Source organism: Anneissia japonica, unplaced genomic scaffold (assembly GCF_011630105.1).
Source record: "Anneissia japonica isolate Jap-2015-1 unplaced genomic scaffold, ASM1163010v1 scaffold288307_len268549_cov174, whole genome shotgun sequence".
Classification (NCBI taxonomy): Eukaryota; Metazoa; Echinodermata; class Crinoidea; order Comatulida; family Comatulidae; genus Anneissia; species Anneissia japonica.
Window position 1 is genome coordinate 162126 of NW_022723954.1, and position 22456 is coordinate 184581.

The 22456-nt window shown below is 33.9% G+C and overlaps 2 protein-coding genes across 2 annotated transcripts in view; one reads left to right on the top strand and one right to left on the bottom strand.

Annotated features, from left to right (window-relative positions):
* Positions 1-5045, bottom strand: part of LOC117112438 (probable sulfoacetate transporter SauU) — a 10039-nt gene extending 4994 nt beyond the window's left edge. The window contains exons 1-2 of the mRNA XM_033255520.1: positions 2949-5045; positions 8-256 (exon numbers count right to left, since the gene is read on the bottom strand). Coding sequence (XP_033111411.1) covers positions 8-256; positions 2949-3114 — 415 coding nt within the window. The 5' untranslated portion in view covers positions 3115-5045. The remainder of the gene's footprint in view (positions 1-7; positions 257-2948) is intronic.
* A 3553-nt stretch (positions 5046-8598) lies between these two features.
* Positions 8599-12726, top strand: LOC117112441 (dynein regulatory complex subunit 6-like). Its single transcript, XM_033255524.1, has 2 exons — positions 8599-8729; positions 10855-12726. Exons 1-2 carry the CDS (start codon positions 8709-8711, stop codon positions 12697-12699), a joined length of 1866 nt encoding a protein of 621 aa, XP_033111415.1. The 5' UTR covers positions 8599-8708; the 3' UTR covers positions 12700-12726.
* The last annotated feature ends 9730 nt before the right edge of the window (positions 12727-22456 follow it).

Consider the following 22456-nt stretch of genomic DNA (forward strand, 5'->3'; position numbering starts at 1 on the left):
TAAGGAGAATTTGCATAGTGCATCTTCAGCAGATCCATCGTTATATAGTATCCAATGCAGGTACCCAATGCATAAAACACCCCGTACGTGACGAAGAAGGCGTGGATAGATTGAACGAACGAGGACACCATTAGACTTATTCCTGCTAGCAAGAAACCAGCTAGGAAGATGGTACTGTACTTGAATCGCTTGGCTAATGGGCCGATCATAATGGCCATCGTGGAGCCTATTCCGTAGTACGCAGATCCCACCCAACCTGCAAGGAAATATAATTCAAACATGAGCACACACCTGGGTTGCCAGATAGGCTTCACAGCCAAACACACGGCCAAATTCGGCCAATTTTTTTTTCGATATCGGCCAAAATTCGGCCAGAATTTAATCCCATTAGAAGACAACATTGGGTACATAATATTCATTTAAAATTCAAATATTACACGAAAGTCAACTGTCAGGTGTTTGAAATTGAAGAAATTAAATGATATACACAGAACAATGTTAATCCTTTACTGTTATTATTTTTATAATTAATCACCATAATTAAATGCCCAGCTACATCATAATATCAAATAGGCCTATCAATGTTAATTATTATTATTATTAACATAATTATTATTATATACTATTATTATTATTAATATTATTATTATTATTATCTTTTTTATATTTCTGTGTTAATAAAGTGTTATGTGGATATAAACTGTAAATCATTAAAAACTGGAAAACCTCTCTGTAGAAGAAGCCAATGAATAATTACATGCTTAATTAATACATAGTTGAATCCATCATGTAGATACTATGTAAATTTACTAGCAATACTGTATGGTCATATCTCCTGTTTGAAATATGGTTTATTATGAAGAAAACTAGATGCAACATAAACTTCAATTTGGTTTTTAGAAGTCAATAATGGTAATTTATGCCCAGAGCGCTGTCTTGGAGAGCGAAACCACGGTGAGGTCATTCACGATCTTCGAAACTTCCGCTATTTTTTTTGGGGGGGGGGGAATGAATATGTATAAGGTTATAAGGTCACCTTATCATTCTTCTTGTATATTGTACAATTTTACTCAAAATTGTGGTGAAACTTCAAGTTGGTTGAGCCGTGTAGTCTATACTGTCTACTGAAAATGAGATTTGGGGAAAAGAAATGAAGCGATGATTTAATCTGTGGTAGCCAAAGTTCATCTGGTTAAAGCCTAGAATCAAAGTCGTGGAATCGCCAGCGTTGTCCGTTTACAGGCCATAACTCGTGTCAACGAACGTTCGTAGCTTGATCATCGATGTTGCTAGAAATTAAAGAAAAACAGTTAGATGATTCCGTAACTTGAATGCATTAATAACTACAGATAGACTGAAACTCTATATCATAGACTATTAATTTAGTCTTAACTGGTTTATAAAATTTGATTTGTGAAAATAGATAGAAGAGGGAAGTGAGATTATGATTACCCTTGAAAAGTCCACGCATATTTTCATTCTGGTAAAGAAAAATATTAAAAAAACCCCGGCAAATGAGGCTTTAGAGGATATGAAAACAGATCAAAAATGGAAAGCCCTTGGGTTTTGAAGCGATTTACCGTTAAACAGAGATGAGTCAGTATGCTCATACTATCTCTGCGCGGGTAAGCAACTTTTTTCATCTGGGAATTCAATACCATACCATAAATTAGGTTTTGCCATACGTTTAGTAGGTAAAAATTAGTATTCTATGTTAAATTGATTTGACGCTCCAAACATACGCGCTACATTATGTACCATTATGTCCTTACTAGAAAACGATGGAAAAATTATTCGATTGTTATTTCAGGGGAAAAAAAACAAATATTATTCTTGTTTTAATGCACATTATTATGATTATCTCAGTATAATCTTGGTTTACAACAGTGTTTTCAGTGCAGTCGTTGTACTGCGCAGTCTCCGACGCTCGGGAGGTCCCTCCGAATTGACCGACATGAATGTCTGCGTTGGAGAACGAAACCTCTCTATATTGACAGACCTCTAATGTTAGTAATAAGATGCATGGGAAGATATGCGTTATCTACCATCAGCATTGTAATACGTGGTCAAAGTCCAGCATTGTTTATTCCGCCCCATATAATGCATAATGCAGGGTCTCGTCACGCGTTCTCCACTAACAACGTGTGTGTACATCGCATTTGTGGTAGGCATGAACGTAGTTCTAATCCCAGGTTGAGAATTCCTAGTAAAAACGTCGTATCAGTGGGGTATTTAGGGGGTACGCCTCTCCAAAAATTACTCCCCCCTCCCTCAGTCGTCCCAAAAAAATTCACTTGCAAGTAGTTAAAATCACCTAAAAAATAATAATAATAATAATTCTGGATTTATATAGCGCCCCTCAACTGATCATCAACTCCCCACTTCCCCTTGCCCCCTCCCCATCAGCACTCCCATTTCAAGACTTCTAGATACGCAACTGCGCCGTATGTATTGCGAGCATCTTAATGGAATTAAGGCCTACAATATAGGCTATATAAATACATAATACAAATTTATTTCTTAATTTTATACATTCTACTCAAGTAGCGTCCGTAGATGTGAAGTTCCGGGCGGCCAGTGTGTGGCCAACATTTTGCCCATTCGCTTTCGCCCAGTGCTTCTTCTTCAGATGGCCTTCTTCAGATGTAGGCCTACGTACCTTTAAGCTTTGTCTACACTATCAAATTTCATAAAAAATGCGTTACATAAAATGTGATGGAACACGTTCAACCTTTTTTGATACAATTTGATATGTGACATGACGTCATGGTACCATAGATGGGCACATCACAATTTTTTGTCACATAAAATGTGATAGTGTAGACAAAGCTTTAGAGTATTTTAACGCGTGACGAATCTCCTCTATAAATAAAAAGCACTCCAGAACAGAAATAAAATGAACATAAAATGACAGTGATTTTATAATTCTTATGGTAAAAAAAACTTACCTGTTGCGGTCGTAGTAGAATCAAATTCGTCCTGTATCGGTACGAACAGAAGAGTGTATGTGTAACCGAATCCCCACAATATAAAGCAGCATGAAAACGAGGATAATGCAACACATAAGCTTAAATTTCTAACGACGGCTGCAGAAACAGAATCTCGAAACGACATATTGCTGTTTTACTTGTCGGAAAAGTCGTCTGTTCAATCCAACTCCTTTCGTGTCCGAAAACTGGATTCTAATCACTTGTTGCCTGGTCTCAAAACTATTAATTGCAATTTACCACTATCTGTATGCGATGTTGCCTGTTGTCTGGTTCCACTGTATAATCATGTCTCTCTGGTAATTACATACGGTTTCAGTGTCTGTATGTTATATCAATGAGAGTTAACAAATTGAAGATAGATACGCTTATTGTTTTTGTCAATAAAATTAAAAAAACAACAATGACTAGAAATAAAAGTTAACTACTGTTGGCAAAAGGCCTTGTTCGTCAACTGTAATAATTTCCTTGCCAAATCAATAACAGCACCAGCGTGCCGGATTTGTTATCGCACCCGATTTCTATACGAAGAACCGATTTTCTTTGCTAATAAGCCAATTCGTTGTTAGGACTGAGCATGCTCGTATACAAGTTTAATCGAGGTCAATTGACATAAACATATGTTGTGTGGTATGGTATTTAGTCGACTGACCTTGATATGAGCACTGCAATTTAATCAATTTAATTATGTATACAGTACCGAAAGTTTACCAGTGAGACTCGCCACAAACGAAACCGTCCTAAATGTGCGACCTTAACGTTCTAAATCATGTTCTTGGTTCTAATATCAAAATATCAGCGCATCTCATTGTTAGCGCAGCGCATCGAACTTGATGCATAGCATAGAGCGCAATGGAACTTTTTGATTTTAACCAAAGAGAATAAATAGAACAAGATAGCCAACTACGCTCATTTGAGAGCGCCAACAAACATATATTGGATTTTTCCGCAGGGAAAATAACACCATGGGTATTTTTCTTCGACAAAATTCGCTCGGATAAAATGTGTTGCGGAAAAAGATGATCTGACGCGAAGTCTCATTCAAGAACGATAGCCCGATCAGTGGAGGGTTTCAACCGGGTGGGAATAAATCTCGAACCCTTTAACTTTATATAGAGGCCATATTGATTTATTTGGTAGGTCTAATAATAATACACTTTAGGCCTATTTAAGGCCTATACTGGAACTTCAGGAAAATTGGAATTGTTTATGGTACTTTATATTCAAAAGACAGATGGTGTCCTAAACTTCTTTAGCAGGTTTTGCACGGATGACCGAAAAAATTCACTCTCCTAAAATCAGCGGGCACGATTATTGTGCTGTAACCCTACTTATTTCAAAGTTTAAGCATACTGGCATAAATATAATATTATTTTAAGCCTATGTGGTTCAATCAACAAATAGTTATCATAAAGCATAATTTTACTTCATTCGTTTCTACCATTCATGCTGAACATTAGCATATTTTGCAACGGATGAAAACGGAGATATATCATTAGCTTAGCTTAAATCATTAAACAAAGTCTACTGCTACGGTATGTCAAAGAGGCATGCACGTTTTGGTATACAAAACATGACGCATTCAATTTTATATCGTTTGCTCTTTTCTCACTTGCTGTTTATATTCTAGTCGTACACCACTCATTGAAATTAGACTTCCTTAAATGCAACATTTGCTGGCATAAAAAACAATAGGGAATTGCAAAATATTATGGGCAGCCTTGACCCGCCTGTTCAAATATAGTACAAGATCGTGCAATGGACCTTTCTGTAAAGTCTCGCCCAGGGATAGGCCTATTGTATCTGAGGTCACACACAACGATATAAAACTCCGTTCAGCGGCTTTTCCAGAGCATAGAGTGAAGAAAAAATATTCACCCTCCAATTTCGAGGTCCTTCTAATTCGATTCCTTATCAATGTACAAATTGCCAATCAGACTTTCAACACAATGTTAACCTTCTAATTGGTGATCAAACTTCGAGAAACACCCCGCATTTTTGCAGATGCTAATACACTCCTATTACACTTAGCAATTAAAACGTATCTTTTATACCTTTCTCTACCAACACATGATTATTTCGTATAAAATTTGTATTTGTAAATACTATAAATAAAATAAATTGTTGTCAAACCACCCTGTTTATAAAGAAGGCGAGGTTTTGTTAACAAATATAACGCGTTATGTTTACCGGGAGTCGTTACCTGGGAGTTGTTTATATTGACTATAATTATAACAATCCTTTTTCTCCCCGACGAATTGTGGTTTTTCTCCCCGACAGGGTGGGGTGGGAGAGCTCCCCTGGTGCCACCCCCCGATCGATGATTGACTTTTAGATAAAACACTCCTGCATCGTCAATTCACAGCTTCCAGTCGAGTCCCGCTATACAGTGACTATAGACACAAAGTCCTAAAAGGTCAATAGTGTTATGTTACGATAACTGACAGAAGATGAAGGGTTTAGTAGACCTTGGACCGTCGGAGTCGAGCATTTATTAAGTACATCCATGTACAGTATATAGGCCTAAAATTATATTACAATGTAATGCATTTTATAATTTAATGATAATTTAAGGACCAACACAAAAACGTGGGCTCCCTTAATGGAGGTAATCGATAGCATTTTGAATCGCAGCAGCAGCTGGGGAGGAGGAGGAAGCGTAAACCATAGGTTACCGACAAAGCAAACTGTCTTGCATTTCATGAATACATTTAATTTTATATCTTTTTCTCTTAAAAAAAACAAAAAAACAAAACAATGTAAAACTGGATTACATACCTACCTGCAAACTAAGATCTTAGCCACTACAACATGTACGTGCATCATTCGTAGTTAAAGCCTATAAATTCCGTAATGTCTTCACACTATACACCACATCAGGAAGGGAGTAGAGATAAATTGGCACATTCTATTATCGCAACGGGGTGAAAGAAAGAAGTCGCACTAAAATGGTATCGCCCCCGCTCAAATGCACATTATTATAAATATGATAAGCAATTAACCTTTGATTGAACCAAGGAGGATATTTCAACTAGTTTTTTTTGCGGAAACGGAGAGAAACGATGTGTTACGTTTGGTATATGAACAGTAAAACAAGACATTAATACTAGAAATTGCAAATTGCAAGTGAAGTGCTGCGAAGTACAAGTGCATATAAATGTTCTCTGAAACAAAATTATTTATGCGAGTCAAGTGAAAATAATGAATAATAAAAATATAACAAATAATATGAGACACGACCCATTGTCTATATTAGAACACTGACGAGCTGACGTAGAAACATAGAAAAAACGAGCGTTGGTACCGTGTATGCCCGCAGTATACTGTAACAACTATCAAAAACATACGGTATAATAGAGAAATTGTAGTGTATTATGAAAATGGAAGACCATTGCAATTAATATTATAGTTTCTACCAATGCGTATTGGGCCTACTGGCCTTTGTATGCCCTAATCGTCGCTTGCTATGATATCCTGTGGTGTATTTATGTGTCAACACTGATACAATTTAAGTAGGCCTACCGTAATTGAGGGAAATTGATGTTGTTGATTCTCAAGTGGCGTTTTCATAGCTACAGAAGGAAATCGAATAAAACAGCGGACTAATAAAAAAAAAAGTTTTACAAATTAAAATCAGTCATGGGCGTCATCTAATTTCCCCCTAGAAATGCAATTTGAAATTTCCTGGTCAGCTCTAGTTCAATAGGTAGTTTTCGCCGCCCCTTTTGTAAAGAACTCGAAATACGCATGCGCAAACCCGTAACTAACGTACGTCGAGCACGTAAAATCCTGAAATTAACATACTCCGCAACGCAAGATGAATAAATTATGACGTCATCCGTTAACGTTAAGGTTAACGTCGTGCGGCGAAAACTGCCAATGTCTCTGATTAACCTGGAGTTAAGAGTTCCGAGAACAATTTTCCCGAATATTTACCATTGCTAATCTGTATGTAAAATTGTTACACTTTGTTCATAAACGTACGGTATTCCTACCTCTCGAGTGTCAATAATTTTATGTTTGTATCTGGTTGTCTTACTTACTTATGTTTACTTAGGTGATGTACTGGACGCACGCAGGACTAATGTCCTCTATGTCCAGATCCAAATTGTTGATCCTGGAATTCTCGATTCTTGTTTTATGTCAAACTTAACTGGTTGATCCTTTCATAATAATTTATCTAGTCTATTCTCGAACGCATAGAGAGAGGGAGCTGTTACAACTTCATTTGGGAGTGCATTCATATGAGGCGCCATCTGTTCACTTATTATTTAGCAAAACATTACATGGTTTTTTACGTTATATATTTATATAATATTTTATATAATGTATAATATTTCATATAATATATAATTTTTTATATAATATATAATATTTTATATAATATATAATATTTATATAATATATAATATTTTGCATATTGTTTAATATAATATATAAATTACATAAAATATTATATAAATATATAACATAAAAAACCATGTAATTTTTTGCTAAATAATAAGTGAACAGATGGCGCCTCATACATTTCAATTGTCTACAATGCGATTGCCAAGAAGGAAACCCTTCTTACGCCCACATGGGAAATTTCCTTTAGCAACCGTAAGAGAGTGTCCACGAGTTCTGTCTGATACATTTAATTGTAAAAAACTAGAGACAGAACAGATTTTGTCTTAAAGATGAACTGGAGCTAAGATTAACACTATCAACGGATATTTGCCGCTGTTTTAGATTCTGCGTTGCATTCAAATAATTTGATCGATTGGTTGGTTGATTGATTGATTGATTGATAATCGGTCCATTGGTTATGTGATACTACATCATCATTCCTATTGGTTTTACAACATGAGTATCAGAGGAATAATCTCGCAGTCTGGGTAGCCTATTTGTTAATTTTTAAATCTTTTCTCTCTTTTGACCCACCGTTTCATATGAGTAATACTGTTTAGTTAATGGATTTCAACAAACTTCAGATTTAAAAGACTGAGCAGTTCGTCGCCGTAGGATAGTGCATGATGTATACAGTCCCAAACAATTTTTCTAATGGGTCCACATTTTTATAAACGGGTCTAAATTATGCAGTTTTATTGCATAAAATGAGTCCACTTTTGAAAAATTGGTCCAGATCTCTCACATTTAGCTTAAAATGGGTAAAAATTTAAATAAATTTATTTAAAATTAATAATAATACCAATTAATTAATAGTACCAATTAGACCAGTTGAAACTTGGAGCCCCATTCTGTAACCAATTGGACCAGTTGAAACCAATGCACCCATTGAACATACCAATTGGACCCGTTGATTGATACCAGTTAAACCAGTTGAAACCCATTTGTCTATTAATTATCATTAGGCCTCATTAGTGGGTCCACATCATTTCATATTTTTGGGTAAAATGGGTCAACTTTTAAGAAAATGGGTCCAAATTATTTGTATTTAAGCGAACTTTTTGAGATTGAGATTGAGAGAACAATGTAATTTCCATAAAGATGTAAGCGCTGTTTATTGCCTATTGACGCTATCAAAATGATTTTCTTTTACATATTTTTAAAACTGGGCAAATGCAGCAAACAGCGCGCATTATGTAATACTGTACATGCAACACCCCTAGAAACACAATCGACTAACCCAGCAGGATCCATGTTATCTCATGGGAACGAGCTAAAGTTGACGGGATGGTGCATACAATTCATTCATAATTATAAATTAATTTAATCAACATGGCTGATTTACCGACAGAGGTAAGTTTTTGTGAATGATATAGGCCTAGGCTATTTAATTCTTATCGCACTTGAGTCATAACAAACATTCTTGCGACCACTCAGTCAGTGAGTCGCTATGTGTAGCAAGGGCCTAGGCCTAGCCTAGGCCAGAAATAGAGAGAGGGCCTCCCTATCTCTAAACTAAAAACACATCCCTGGATGAATCAACCTAGGGCCAGTAGGTAGCCCCATATCATGGCTAGGCAGCCTGGTAGTACGGTAAGCTGTCTCTGCTTAGCCAGTAATCTTCTTGGCCAGTACACAGGACGTAATCGTTTTGATTTTTTTTTTTTATTATTAAAAATTCATTAAAAAAGACTGTTTTTTTAAGCAAAACTTGTGACCGTTGTCATTTATACTACCGTATAAGTTTAAGTTTAAGTTTATTTGACTTAGAAGAGTACAGCAGTACTTCAGAATGCTTCAAAAGTTTAAGCCAAACACAAAGGATATGATTTCCAGGATGCTGTTTCTCTTTTACTACACTGTTTATATTCAACAATAGAATTTTATTTTTACTTTCTCCTCCATCTGGACATTTCTATCAAAACCATTTTGCTAAATAGGAAAATGTAATTTTATATTTATTTCCCCCCCCCCCTCCTCTAACGATCTTTGAAAAAAATAAGTCTGCGAAACAAGGTATAAAAAAAGTCTTGTCTAACCAAAAAAACAATTTCTCTACCTTATTAAATCTACATCTTTTTTGTGGTGGTGGGTGCGCTAATTGGCTAAAAATTTAATTTAATTTTTCTTTGGAAAACATTGTTATTGGTTAGCGGCAGGTTCTCTAAACAAGGTATAAAGAAGTCTAGCCTTATCTGATGCCATAGTTTGTCTGCATGCTAATGTTATCACCCAGAATCAGTGAGGTCATGGGATCACTTGGTTCAGTCATGGTGATATGAATCATGAAGAGTTAGGTAATGCTACATTTGTACCTCTTATGCAACCCGATAGTATGATATTTACTACATACTAAAATTGCATAACCTCAGCCTAATATACAGTAGCCTTTATGCTTAATATTTAGTACACTGACATCAGTTTTATTTTAATCTATACATTGTTCATTGTCTATACATATCCTTGTTACTGTAATATTTACATAGTTAAAAGTACTGGTACAAGAATGCAAATATAGTCAGGAGGATAATGTAAACATCATCAGCTGCCCCAACTTCTTTGCCACATACATATAGTTGGACTTATGTGTTGGAGAAAATTTCCCCACAACCAACAGGCATTATAGTGATAGTGATACAACTCTTATATTCTTTACATACCCTTAAGTTTCTGTCAGTAAATTTACGATTAATGTACATGGACATCTGTAAATCATTGAATTGATTTTTTTTTTTATCTGTAACTTATTGACAAGTGATTGTTATATGTGATTATTTGTGGATATTGTAAGTTGTCACCCATGCAGCCTCATCACTTTGTATATATACAGTATACAATAATATTAAAACAACTGCAGGATCCCTTTGGTACGCCGTCTGTGCATGCCAGTAGGTACCTGGCGGAGGGCGCGTTCAGTACCTGTCTCTTATACACATCTAATCTCATAAGCAGCAGCTAAAGAAAATGCAAATAAACAGTCAGAAATAGATTACAGTAGAGCTTTCAGACAGGACTAGTCCTTCCTCAGTGGCTAATGAGTGGGGGTAGAAAAAGCCAGATAGTGTAGCAAGCATGATACATGCATGTATATTAATAATTAATAATGCAGAAAAAAGGCTACATCCACACTCTGCAAAAACAGAAAGGTGGAAAACAGCACCGCAAGCAGCTCTACCATGAGATGGATACGTGCGCCTAATAAGATGACATTATTATTATTATTATTATTATTATTATTATTATTATTATTATTATTATTATTATTATTATTATTATTATTATTATTATTATATGATATATTAACAGAGCTCAATTTTAGAAACAAATGATGTTATAAAAAAACCAGACATAGCCCATTAATAAAAAAGTTTTTAACAGTTTGTGAAAATAATATCTCTAGCAGGATTCGAAACCTGGGGCCTCTTGCTGACAAGGCAGTATTCATAATAATTCTAACGATCTTATGTTTCTTTTCAAGATCCTGTCCTACCTCTTTGAATTTCTGAACTTTGGAGACAGACAAGAAGCGGCTTTAGTATGTAAACAGTGGTATTATGCATCGCTACATCCTGGTCTCCATAAGAACATTTCCGTGAGGCTTGAAACACCATTGTGCACAGACAGACCGCTGATAGATTTACCGAGAAGGAAGACCCCTCATCTAATCCTCTCTCTGGTTGACTGTTCTGTTAACTCAAAAAAGGCTCTGATAGATATATGTGAAAGTTTTAGCGAAGGACTGCAGACTGTTTCATTAAAAGGTTCTGGTGTAACTGAGAACAGTTTTCTGAGTATGCTAACATTTTGCAGTAATATAACAGAGCTCAATTTATCAGCTTGTAATAACCTCTGCATGTCTGGCAAATTGTTTGAAACAAAAGAAGCCTTGATGCTTGGAAACGAATCACTCAGGAATGTTCGCTACTTACATTTAAACACAAATCGTTATTTGTCAGATGCTTTGTTTGCTCGTATAGTTTCTTGCATTCCAAAGTTAAAAGGCCTTTCACTTGCATCCTGCAATATCCTTTTTAATTACGAAAGCATATCTACAAATCTATCTGTAACTGTACTCAGTTTTAGAAATATTCTAAACTATTTAACGCTAAATGCTAGTCGGATAGTAATGCTCGATTTAAGTCACACAAATATAACAAACCCCGCACTTGGTTTACTAGCCTCGGTGTCCAACCTAAAACTACGTAAATTTATTTTACAGAACTGTAAGCAGGTTAGTGATCCAGGCGTGACAGGGTTTGTTAAGAAGCAACCTGGCTTACACGATCTTGATCTCAGTGGCTGCCATCTCATTAGCAACCCTTGTGTTGTTGATCTGTGCAGTTGCACAGTTGAACTGTGTAGTTTAAAATTAAATAAGTGTCGACTTATATCGGCCAGTGCTCTTCAGCATTTGAATAGCTTAAGTAAACTTGAACATTTCGAGATATCGGAATGTTATCAAGGGGACCCAAAATGGTTGATCAAAGCTTTTGATATGGGTACCCTGGGTAGCTTAACGTCAATTCACATGACTTCATGTACTGTAGTAACGGATAAATTTGTATGTTGTCTTGCCGAAAACTACCCACAGCTCCAAGAAGTAGACTTTTCATCCTGTCTTTATTTGACTGATAGAAGTCTCCACTCAATAGTGAAACATCTGCATCAGCTAACAGTCCTTAAACTGGCATGGTGCCAAGAAATCACAGATCTGGGATTGCTTGGCATTAGCGTACAGTCTTCCGAAAATGATGAAACCGATTCTGAATTATATGTGAGTGGGTTTACGCAATCCCATAGCAATATCGGTTTTTTCAAAGGACCAAGTTTTGAGTCGAGGACTAAGTACCTTACATCGGATGAGATATTTTCCAAAGCAGATACAGTTGATTTTAATTTAATGAGTCTGGAAAAGTTGCGTGTCTTAGATTTGACCGCATGTAAATCTCTTACAGATTTTAGCTTTGTTAGATGTATGAAATTCAGAGATCTTCAGTGGCTGAGTATCAAAATGTGCATCTATCTAACTGATAAGGGACTTCAAGCACTTGCTGTAAATAACCCCGGGTTACAGTATTTAGACGTTAGCCATTGCCATCAAATAACTGACACAGGCCTAGCGTTTGTGGCTAAGAAATTGAGTCGGCTTACATCACTACATATCGCAAACCTAGGTCTGATAACCAATTCTGCTTTAGGTTTGTTATCAATGCACAACTTAAGGCTGAAGCATATTGATATATCTTTATGCCGCCAAATCACAATGTCGGCCGTACAAATGCTGCAATCAAAGATAGTTACGCTGCAGGTTGTAAAAATGTAGCAATAAAAAAACCTTGTGTTTTTAATATAATATCTGTCTCTTATACACATCTAGATGTGTATAAGAGACAGGGTCTAAACCCTCCGCCGTCGGTGAAAATTCCTTCCTGGACCCTCTCTATAATTCCTGAATCCACCATTGTAACTACTTGAATTAAATGACGTTATATCATTTTTACCTTAGAATTATTTGTTTTTATATATCGTAGATAACCAAATATGGGTCGCAGCCCTTATATAATTCAGTCGTTTTCAATGCGGCGTTTATGCGTAAGCGGCGTCCTAGTTGCAAAATTGATTTTAAAAAGTATCTGACTTGATTTTAACATGAGAAATCCGTTGTTTGATACAAACCATCAAGATGAGTAAAGTAATAGACTTCGACGTTGATTCAAAATAAAATATCTGAGCCCCGCTCGGCAGCTCATTGAGAAACTGCAACAAGAATATAAAGGGGAATCCCCTTTTATGACGTAATGCATTATGTACCCGGTAATTGCCGTAAGGGAGTAACATGAAGACTAATTATTTGATATATATATATATTTGTCATAACATTCAGTATTATCACACGAAAACAACTTTTGTATAGAGATACTGTACTTCTCCACAATTAAAGATGTCTCCCATCCCAATATATATTAGTCATAACACATTCAGTATTTTGAAAAATATTGACGTTAGTATTTTCGAGAAAGAAAGCATAGGCCTAAATACATATTTATCTTTTATAGAATGGAAATCTTGATTTTTTATTAATTTTTCGATTTTGCAGTGATGTCTCGTGGTTGGTATATCATTGAGAAGTGTCACCGTGAAATGAAATAAATGTTGTTTTTTTTTTAAAATCAGATTTTTATAGTTTATCCTATTTTTTAAGAAAAAAAAAGAATAAATCTTTTTAAAATGGCTTGTAAAAGGAAATGTATTTAAATTATATTAGTGAGAATGTATTATTGACGAATTATTGTAAAATCAGATGAATGTTGTTATACGACAACAAAAGGAATCATAAATACATATTTATCTGTTTGTTTGTCATAAACGTTTTTGAATTTGATTTGTTGATGTTGAGGAATGTAATTGTAGAATCAAATAAATGTTGTTATTATAGAAACAAAATAATCAGAAATACATATTTATATATAAATTTTTATTTGATTTTGCAGTGATGGCTTGTATTGATGTTGTATCATTGAGGTATGTCACTGTAAAGTCAAATAGATGTTGTTATTTTATGAAAATAAAAGGTGGTTAAAAAAATTCAGATTTATATAATTTATTATTATTATCCTTTTTTTTTTTTAAGAAAGGAAAAATCTATTTTGAAATGGATTGTAAAAGGAAATTTATTTACATTAAATTCTTATTAACTGAATTTATTTGATTTCGATGGTGTATTTTTGTCAGGAGAAAAGATACAAAATGATGTTTGATCATTTATATGTTACACAAAGACCAACTCTCAACTGTTTAGCTCTAAGTTTTTTTTTTAAATATATACACCTAATTTATATAAATTTAATATATTATATATATTATACATAATAATATAACTACATATACAAATATATAAAAAATATATAAATGTACTATTGATCAATTACTAATTAAATTTTTTTTCATGATTTTACAAGAAGCTTGTTTCTCTTTTCTTTTCATTTATGCTGTCATGTGTAGTAATATGCTATTGAATATCAAGAAATAAAAATTAAATTGTTACTGTAAGTATAATAACGTTGTGTAAATAATAGACCTTTTTTGAATTTATTCGGCCACCATTCGTGGTATTATTTATTAATAATTATAAAATTTTAAATAATGGTGATATTAATTATAATAGGCAATATTAATGTAAACGGAATAATATATTATGGTGGTGAAGATGATGACCATGATGAGGATGATTGATGATGATGATGATGATGTCATGATGACGATAGATTACAACAACAATAAATTGAATGTTTCCCTGAGCTACTCTATTAATAATGCCATGCAGAACAATTTATTAATTAAGAATAAATAATCGAGGTTTACCTTTAAAAAATTAATCTCCAATGTATTATAAATGTTATCAAATTCAAATTCCATACAATCGAAATACACTAATACAAGATGCAGTATAAATACAATAATTGAAACAAAAATATTGTATAGAAGGAGACTACAATAAGTTCTACAAGAACAACCCACAGCTTTAAGAAGTAGCTAGCCACCTTTCACAAAAATAAGTAGAAAAAAATGATCGGTACCATTTACTTATGTTTTATCTAAACTATTGATGCACAGAAATGTTATACCAATAAAATTATAATAAATACAATCCGGTTATATTATACGTTTCTGGAATGATACATGTTTATGACACAAATAGTCATAGAAGAAAGAAAGGGAAAGAGTTTTAATTACCATATACAGAGACCAAAGACGGTATTTAAAGCTGTTCAATGTGAATTTATTTTTTAGATCATCAGAAAGCTTAGCCCATAACTTCAGACCCCAAAAAAGAACTGAAAACAGCCTGATACGATATGTGCATTGAGTACTAAGTATAAGTGTTGCTAGAAAAATATTTTATTGATAATGTTCAGACTGATGTGTGGTGGTATAGTGCATTAAAGCAACAGTTGGGATTTTGTTTAATAGTACAAGGGCTTATGTAGTAAAATAGGCTCAAGTTCGCAATTCATGTTAATTTTATGGCAACAATGTTTTTCCCACTCAGAATTTTATATTAAACAAGAAAAAACTTTGGTGCCAATTTTTTCGAGAAGGTTAACTGGCCGCCATCTTGGAAAAGAAGATGGCGGACGAATTTAGTCAAACATGGTATCATTGGAAAGGAAATCATGCACTTATTTTCCCCATTACTCTTATATGAAGAAATGCATAGAAACTGAAATATTCGTCATTAAACACGTCATTGTCTGCTGTCCTCTATTGGTGAAAATTTCATTTTTATTGTTTGAAGTTGGCTGGTTTTCTTGGTTCTAATACTGATATTTTGTAGTCTTATGTTTGTAACTAATTTCATACATTGATAAAAAAAAAAGTCCATTTGTATTCTTGTGTATTTTTAAAAATTAAACAATGTATATAACCGAATTATGTGTTCATTGCAGTGGAAGTTTCCTATCAATATATATTTTAAGTGCATGAGGCCCTACACCTGGTATTATTATTATTATTATTATTATTATTATTATTATTATTATTATTATTATTATTATTATTATTATTATTATTATTATTATTATTATTATTATTATTATTATTATTATTATCATTATCATCATCATCATCACCATCACCTTCATTATCCTCATCGTCTTAAAGGCGCATTAGAAAAAGAATAATGAATAAGTTTTTTTTTATACTACTCCAGGTGGCGTTTTACATATAAACATTACTCAATGGACTTCGAAGGAGACTTTACAATTAATAACATTGTGAGTACAGTTTTGAACATTTTGCATCGTAAATTTACTAGTTAAATGGGAATTCTGTCATCATTCTATGGTTATTATTTTGACTACGTTTGTTAGGCAGCCGCATTGAAGGCATTTTCCTCGACAGAAGCATGCACTGACATGTTGCATTCTATTCAACAACATATATACATTATAAGTGACTCGCTAAAACCACCAATGACCCGAAAAGCTTGCTAAAAAACAACGTTAACAGCAGTTAACGCTCGGGGCTTGTTAACTTCCGTTCTTCGTTGTTTACATTGTAGATTCGTATCTGTTTTTTCATTAACAATATACAATTTATTAACAAGAGCCTATAATTATCTGGTACACAACTTTTAATCCTGAAAAGGCCTAATCGAAGCTTGTTACAGCCCGACAGAAATATTTTCTATATTATTTTTAAAGGACAGCGGAAGTGATCGGGCTAGGCCCAAATGACACCGTCTTTATCAATATTGATAATATTAATATCTTCATGGATGTGTACTTCCGTGATGTCGATATCAAATAAAGCTACTATATACTGACGGATCCAGAAATTCGAAATAGAGAGGATGCAGGGGGCACTTTCATATATGGGTTTATGATTATGTCACTTCAATGGTCCATGCTCTAGGTGGCCAGAGACGACTTAAATATGAATACAATTTTCTTTTTTTTCTCCATTTTCGAATTAATTTTTGAATAATTTAGGCGGTGGCCGATTGCACACTTCCCCATTTCGAATATACAGAGCAGTAATTGAGCATTCTATATAGGACTGTAATAATAATAATAATAATAATAATAATAATAATAATAATAATAATAATAATAATAATAATAATAATAATAATAATACTGTAAATCTTTTAAATGGTAAAAAATAGGAGAAAAAAAAAGAAAATTACATTCAAATTTAAAATCAGAGTGCCATTTCTGGCCATCTAGAGGTGCCATAATTGAAAAGTTTCTTACCTCAGCCAACCATGGGGGCTGAGGTCGTAGGAACCCTGAGTCCTGGGATGGCCGAGACTCAACTGGTGCTGGACAGGGTACATTTTGATAGATCCCTGTTCAGCGACAAGGGTGTATCCCCATACTGCATTTGGGTGCTTGCTTGGATTTTCTTTTTTTATTTTCCAGTTACACCTGCTCACTTGTTCTGCGCATAGAGACTCTCGTATTTTGCGCAATATAAATGAATAACCTTTACCTTACCTTCATCTGGTAAATTCCCTCACCGTGGGCCCCTTCTATTTCAAACCTCTCTGCCTCTGTTTTTATTTATATGTTATGTTTTGATGATACTCCGTATTAATTCTTTCTCTGTTTCCTAATCTTTTCTCAATATTTTTCTATTCCAGTGATGTAGACAAAGAAGCCACAACTATCAGAAGAGAATGTCCGGATTGAATTGTGAAAGGGGAACATAACTTATCAATTATTCATAGATAGCCAAAAATTGTGTCACTTATCAAGCTTCCTGCAAAAATTCTGGATATGAAATTAACTAAAATATAGTGTGAATTTTATTTTTTAAACGTTTTCCTCTGTAATAACCTAAAAAATAATGTTAGCAATATATGTAGTAATTCTTGTAGGCTTTATGTTTATTAATATTGTAATTATAATTACTGCTGTTTATCTTATTAATATAGAAAGTAACCCGTTTGCTGTAAAGAATATAGACATGTAAGATAATAAGATATAACATTTTGAGGATTAATATCAGATTTATTGATTTTTGCCTGATACACATAATATAGGCCTACAGTATATAAATATAAAATGTATATATATATATATATAATATATATATATCATATATCACAACTTAATTTCAATGCTTGAAAATAAATATCAAATGGAAATGTGCATTTCTTCTCATCTTATTTATTGTCTATGATTACTGTAATAAATTAAATAGCTAAAATATCCTTATTATAATAAGCTTATAAGCTTAAACCAAAAGTGATGCATTTACGACAAAGGAAGTACACACAATGTATTATAAACAACACTACAATTTACTTTTATTTCTTACATACTCGGAAATGTTACATCAGAATTATATAAACGTAATATAAATACAATAAAAAGATTCTTAGTTTTATATAATATAATATATAATATAATGCCTAATTATATTTAAAAATATGACGTAAAGCAACGGTTATGGAGAGGATATATATACTTATACACATCTAGATGTGTATAAGAGACAGTACATATACTTACATACATACACGATAAAATAAGAAAGGCTACATAGGCAAATTGTTTACCTGGTCCAATAGTCTCGAATCAGCTCCAGCATGTAAAAAGATTTGGGTTCCGTCCTGGTGAACTTGGTATTCATGGAGTTATTATTTAAAAGTCTCGCTCTTCATTTGGCTGGAAGTTTTGATAAAAACGCCCTCTACGCATTTCCAATTGTTTCATATTACTCATTTGCATATTTTAAAATATATTTTAACACGATTTTAGTAGCCTTTGTTTTTATATGAAATATTAAGTACTTTAAGATAACACAAAATGTTCATTAAAATTACTAAAAATTATTTTTAAAAAATAAGGCAAAAAAAAAAAAAGAAATTTCGCTGTACAATAATACAATAAATAGGCCTAATGTATCCTCGTTGATGGCTTCTGCAGGTAATAACACCAATACAATACGTACAGTTAAACCAACTATATTCTAATCACATGCAAGTGTTAATCACCTGACTCTCTCCCTGACGGGTTCCGGGGTCGACGAGGCTTCTTGTCGGTAATACGCCGGTAACCCTACGCTGAGTCTGGGCTCGGGCCTTGGCGAAGGCCCGAACCTTGGCGAGGTTGAGTACTTAGCCTTGCGGCATCATTGATGATCGCTTGGCGGTGATACTTGACAGGACTAGGCGATTAACAGACTGCAGGGGAGATGCACAGGGAGTCTCGGTCAACTGACAGGCACTCGGGATGGTATGCTAGGTTCAGTGCATCATCACGACAGGGCTTAGGGGTCGCACTGCTTCCTCCCTCCGTTCAGTTGGCTGGGGCCGAGCAAGTAGTTCCATCGTGCATTTAAGTGACCAGCGTACGAGGAGCGAAAACTTGAATACTAAAGAACAGAACACACTCACTTGCAACATGGTATTCACTCGTAGCGGTCTCCACGACGTAAACACTCACCTTCTGGATGTTCATGTTGAACATGCTGGAACTAACAAATAAAATGGAGTTATTCTTTATCAAAACGGAGTTAAGTGTGGGAATAATGTTAGTGTTAGTGTGGGAACTGTTGTTTACATTTTCACTCTGATATTCCTGTTTAATGCCATTGTATGAAAGTGACTCAAAACAATTTTAGAGCACAGTCTCCAGTCTGTTCAGAGCATCCCATTCTTTTTCATTTTTTGCGCTTTTGTTTTAAAAGGACTCAAAACAATTTTAGAGAATTTTTTATCATTTTTTTTTCTCCGGAACCTGGCTTGATTTGATTCATTGTAACATCTCACTTTTGGCACTATTTTCAGGTCCTGAAATCTGCAAAATGGTTATAGTTGGGATTATATTTAGCTACATTCTATTAACATGTTCCATCTATGCGTCTACATCAGAAAGCTTGGATGCAGCATATGTGTCTAATCATCTCGCTATTCTCTCAATTGATAATATTATTAATGCGATTATGACAAAGGAAGTACACACAATGATGTATTATAAATTACACTACAGTTTACCTTTATTTCTCACATACTCGGAAATGTTACACAAGAACTATATAAACTAATATAACTAGATTCTAGTTTTAAATAATATAATATAATATATATAATGCTATAGGCCTAATTATATTGAAGTAAACCTATTTAATGCCATTGTATGAAAGTGACTCAAAACAATTTTAGAGCACAGTCTCCAGTCTGTTCAGAGCATCCCATTCTTTTTCATTTTTTGCGCTTTGTTTTAAGTTGATTTTCGTACGTGCATGACGTGTAGTTGACAATGCGTTTCAATTAAACATTTTTAAATGCCAAATTTGAGTTTGATTTTTATTTTCTTGTTTCTGAGTCAAAATTCCTGTTTAATGTCATTGTATGAAAAGGACTCAAAACAATTTTAGAGAATTTTTTATCATTTTTTTTTCTCCGGAACCTGGCGTGATTTGATTCATTGTAACATCTCACTTTTGGCACTATTTTCAGTTCCTGAAATCTGCAAAATGGTTATAGTTGGGATTATATTTAGCTACATTCTATTAACATGTTCCATCTATGCGTCTACATCAGAAAGCTTGGATGCAGCATATGTGTCTAATCATCTCGCTATTCTCTCAATTGATAATATTATTAATGCGATTATGACAAAGGAAGTACACACAATGATGTATTATAAATTACACTACAGTTTACCTTTATTTCTCACATACTCGGAAATGTTACACAAGAACTATATAAACTAATATAACTAGATTCTAGTTTTAAATAATATAATATAATATATATAATGCTATAGGTCTAATTATATTGAAGTAAACCTATGCAATATCGTTCGAAAATTAATTGTTCGTTGTAATTGGCAAATTTGATTCAATTCCGGCGATCCAGTGATATAAATCCTAATAGATACCCGAGCGCGAGTATTTGTAGAATTAAGACCATATCCGGCTATTGATAGCATCTTGTGTTCCGGCAATTTAATACACATCATGTTCCGCTGACAATAATTGTACATCGACTTCGCACTTGGATGGATTGGTAGATTTGACCTGAGACACTGAAATAAAAGAGATTGGACTAGTGAGAAATACATTCAAACTAGTTTCATTTTGGCATCTGTGTTAAATTAGGCCTAATTAAGTATAAATCTCATTAGAAACTTTATGACATTCATATTTTAATGATGTATAGGAATACAAATTCAGAAAATAAAATTGATTGTTAGATTGATTTAATACATTATGTAAAGTTTACACGTTAATAAAGCGTTATTTTAATATGAGTGGGTGAGTACGCTCCCCAACAGTGGCGCCGATGCCATGGTAACCGGGGCAAGTTTCCCGGGGCCCGGGCACAGCAGGGGCCCGCGATAATTGGAAAAAATAAAATAAAATAGAGAAAAAAATATTAAATGTATATACATTTATCCTGTATCATTTATGTGTTTTCCCATGAAAATTGTAAATAAAGACCTTAATTGCTTCTAATTCTTTTTCATAAACATTTTCATGACTTCTACTATACTCTAGAGTTTATGTTTACAACGTATCAAATAGTAAATTCTTTACGTTATTTATAATTATAAAAGGCTTGGACACTAGACATCGTCAATATACATACAAGTTATCATTACATCTTATGTTCCTATCTGAGATTATAATTTATCTATTTATTTATATAGCATTTCGGAAGACTTCAGATTTTCCCGACATCCTATCTTGATTTGTAAATTTTAAAAGGCAAATGGGAAAAACCCATAAAACAGCAAACGGCCACATAATGCAAAACTATTTAAAATTGAAACGGAACAGTAGAGAAAATCCGATCAGAATGACAAAATGAACTAAGCATCCACTGGAAGGAATCCCAATATCTGCAGACGGATCCGTTGTTAAGTACTCTAACTTAGGCTGTAGCTCTAGTGGATTTTCATCTATAGTATAATTGCAGTTGCTGTCTAGCATTGTAGTTTTGTTTGAATTACTTACATACCATACTCAAAATACAACTAAAGAAGTTTTGCCTAGGTTTCCATGAAAACTGATAGACAAGTAGGATTTTGTGTTTGGAGTAACCTGGGTATGTGTCCTGGCAGGGTAGTGTAGTTAGTATTGAGTTTTAGACGCCAGGTAGGACGGTCATGCATGAGTGATTCCGTTCTAGCGTCGTGTCGTCGCACAATGTGTAGGTGTTTGATTGTCACCTATGAGTTTTCAAAACAGTTGTAAATTTTTGCCACTGACAATGTGCCTTAATAATAAATTGAAATAAAGTAAATATATACTGTAATAATAAAATAAATAGTAATTGTGTGCATTTGTTATACTTATTCAGGTGTTCTTGTGTGAGTATACAGGACCGTTGCTTGCGTACTTGTTTTTTTATCTTAGACCGGCTTTCATCTATGGCACGGAAGCAGTGAACCAACCTATGCATAAAGCTGTCCAGTAAGTTGCTATTTTGAATTAAAATTATGCTAAAATAATTAATTATTTAAATTTGGATAATTAATCATAAAGCCTCCAAGTTGATTTGCGTCAGAGCCATCAAGTTAGCTGGTTTTTAGACGATTTTTTAATCCTGAGACTGAGTTTTG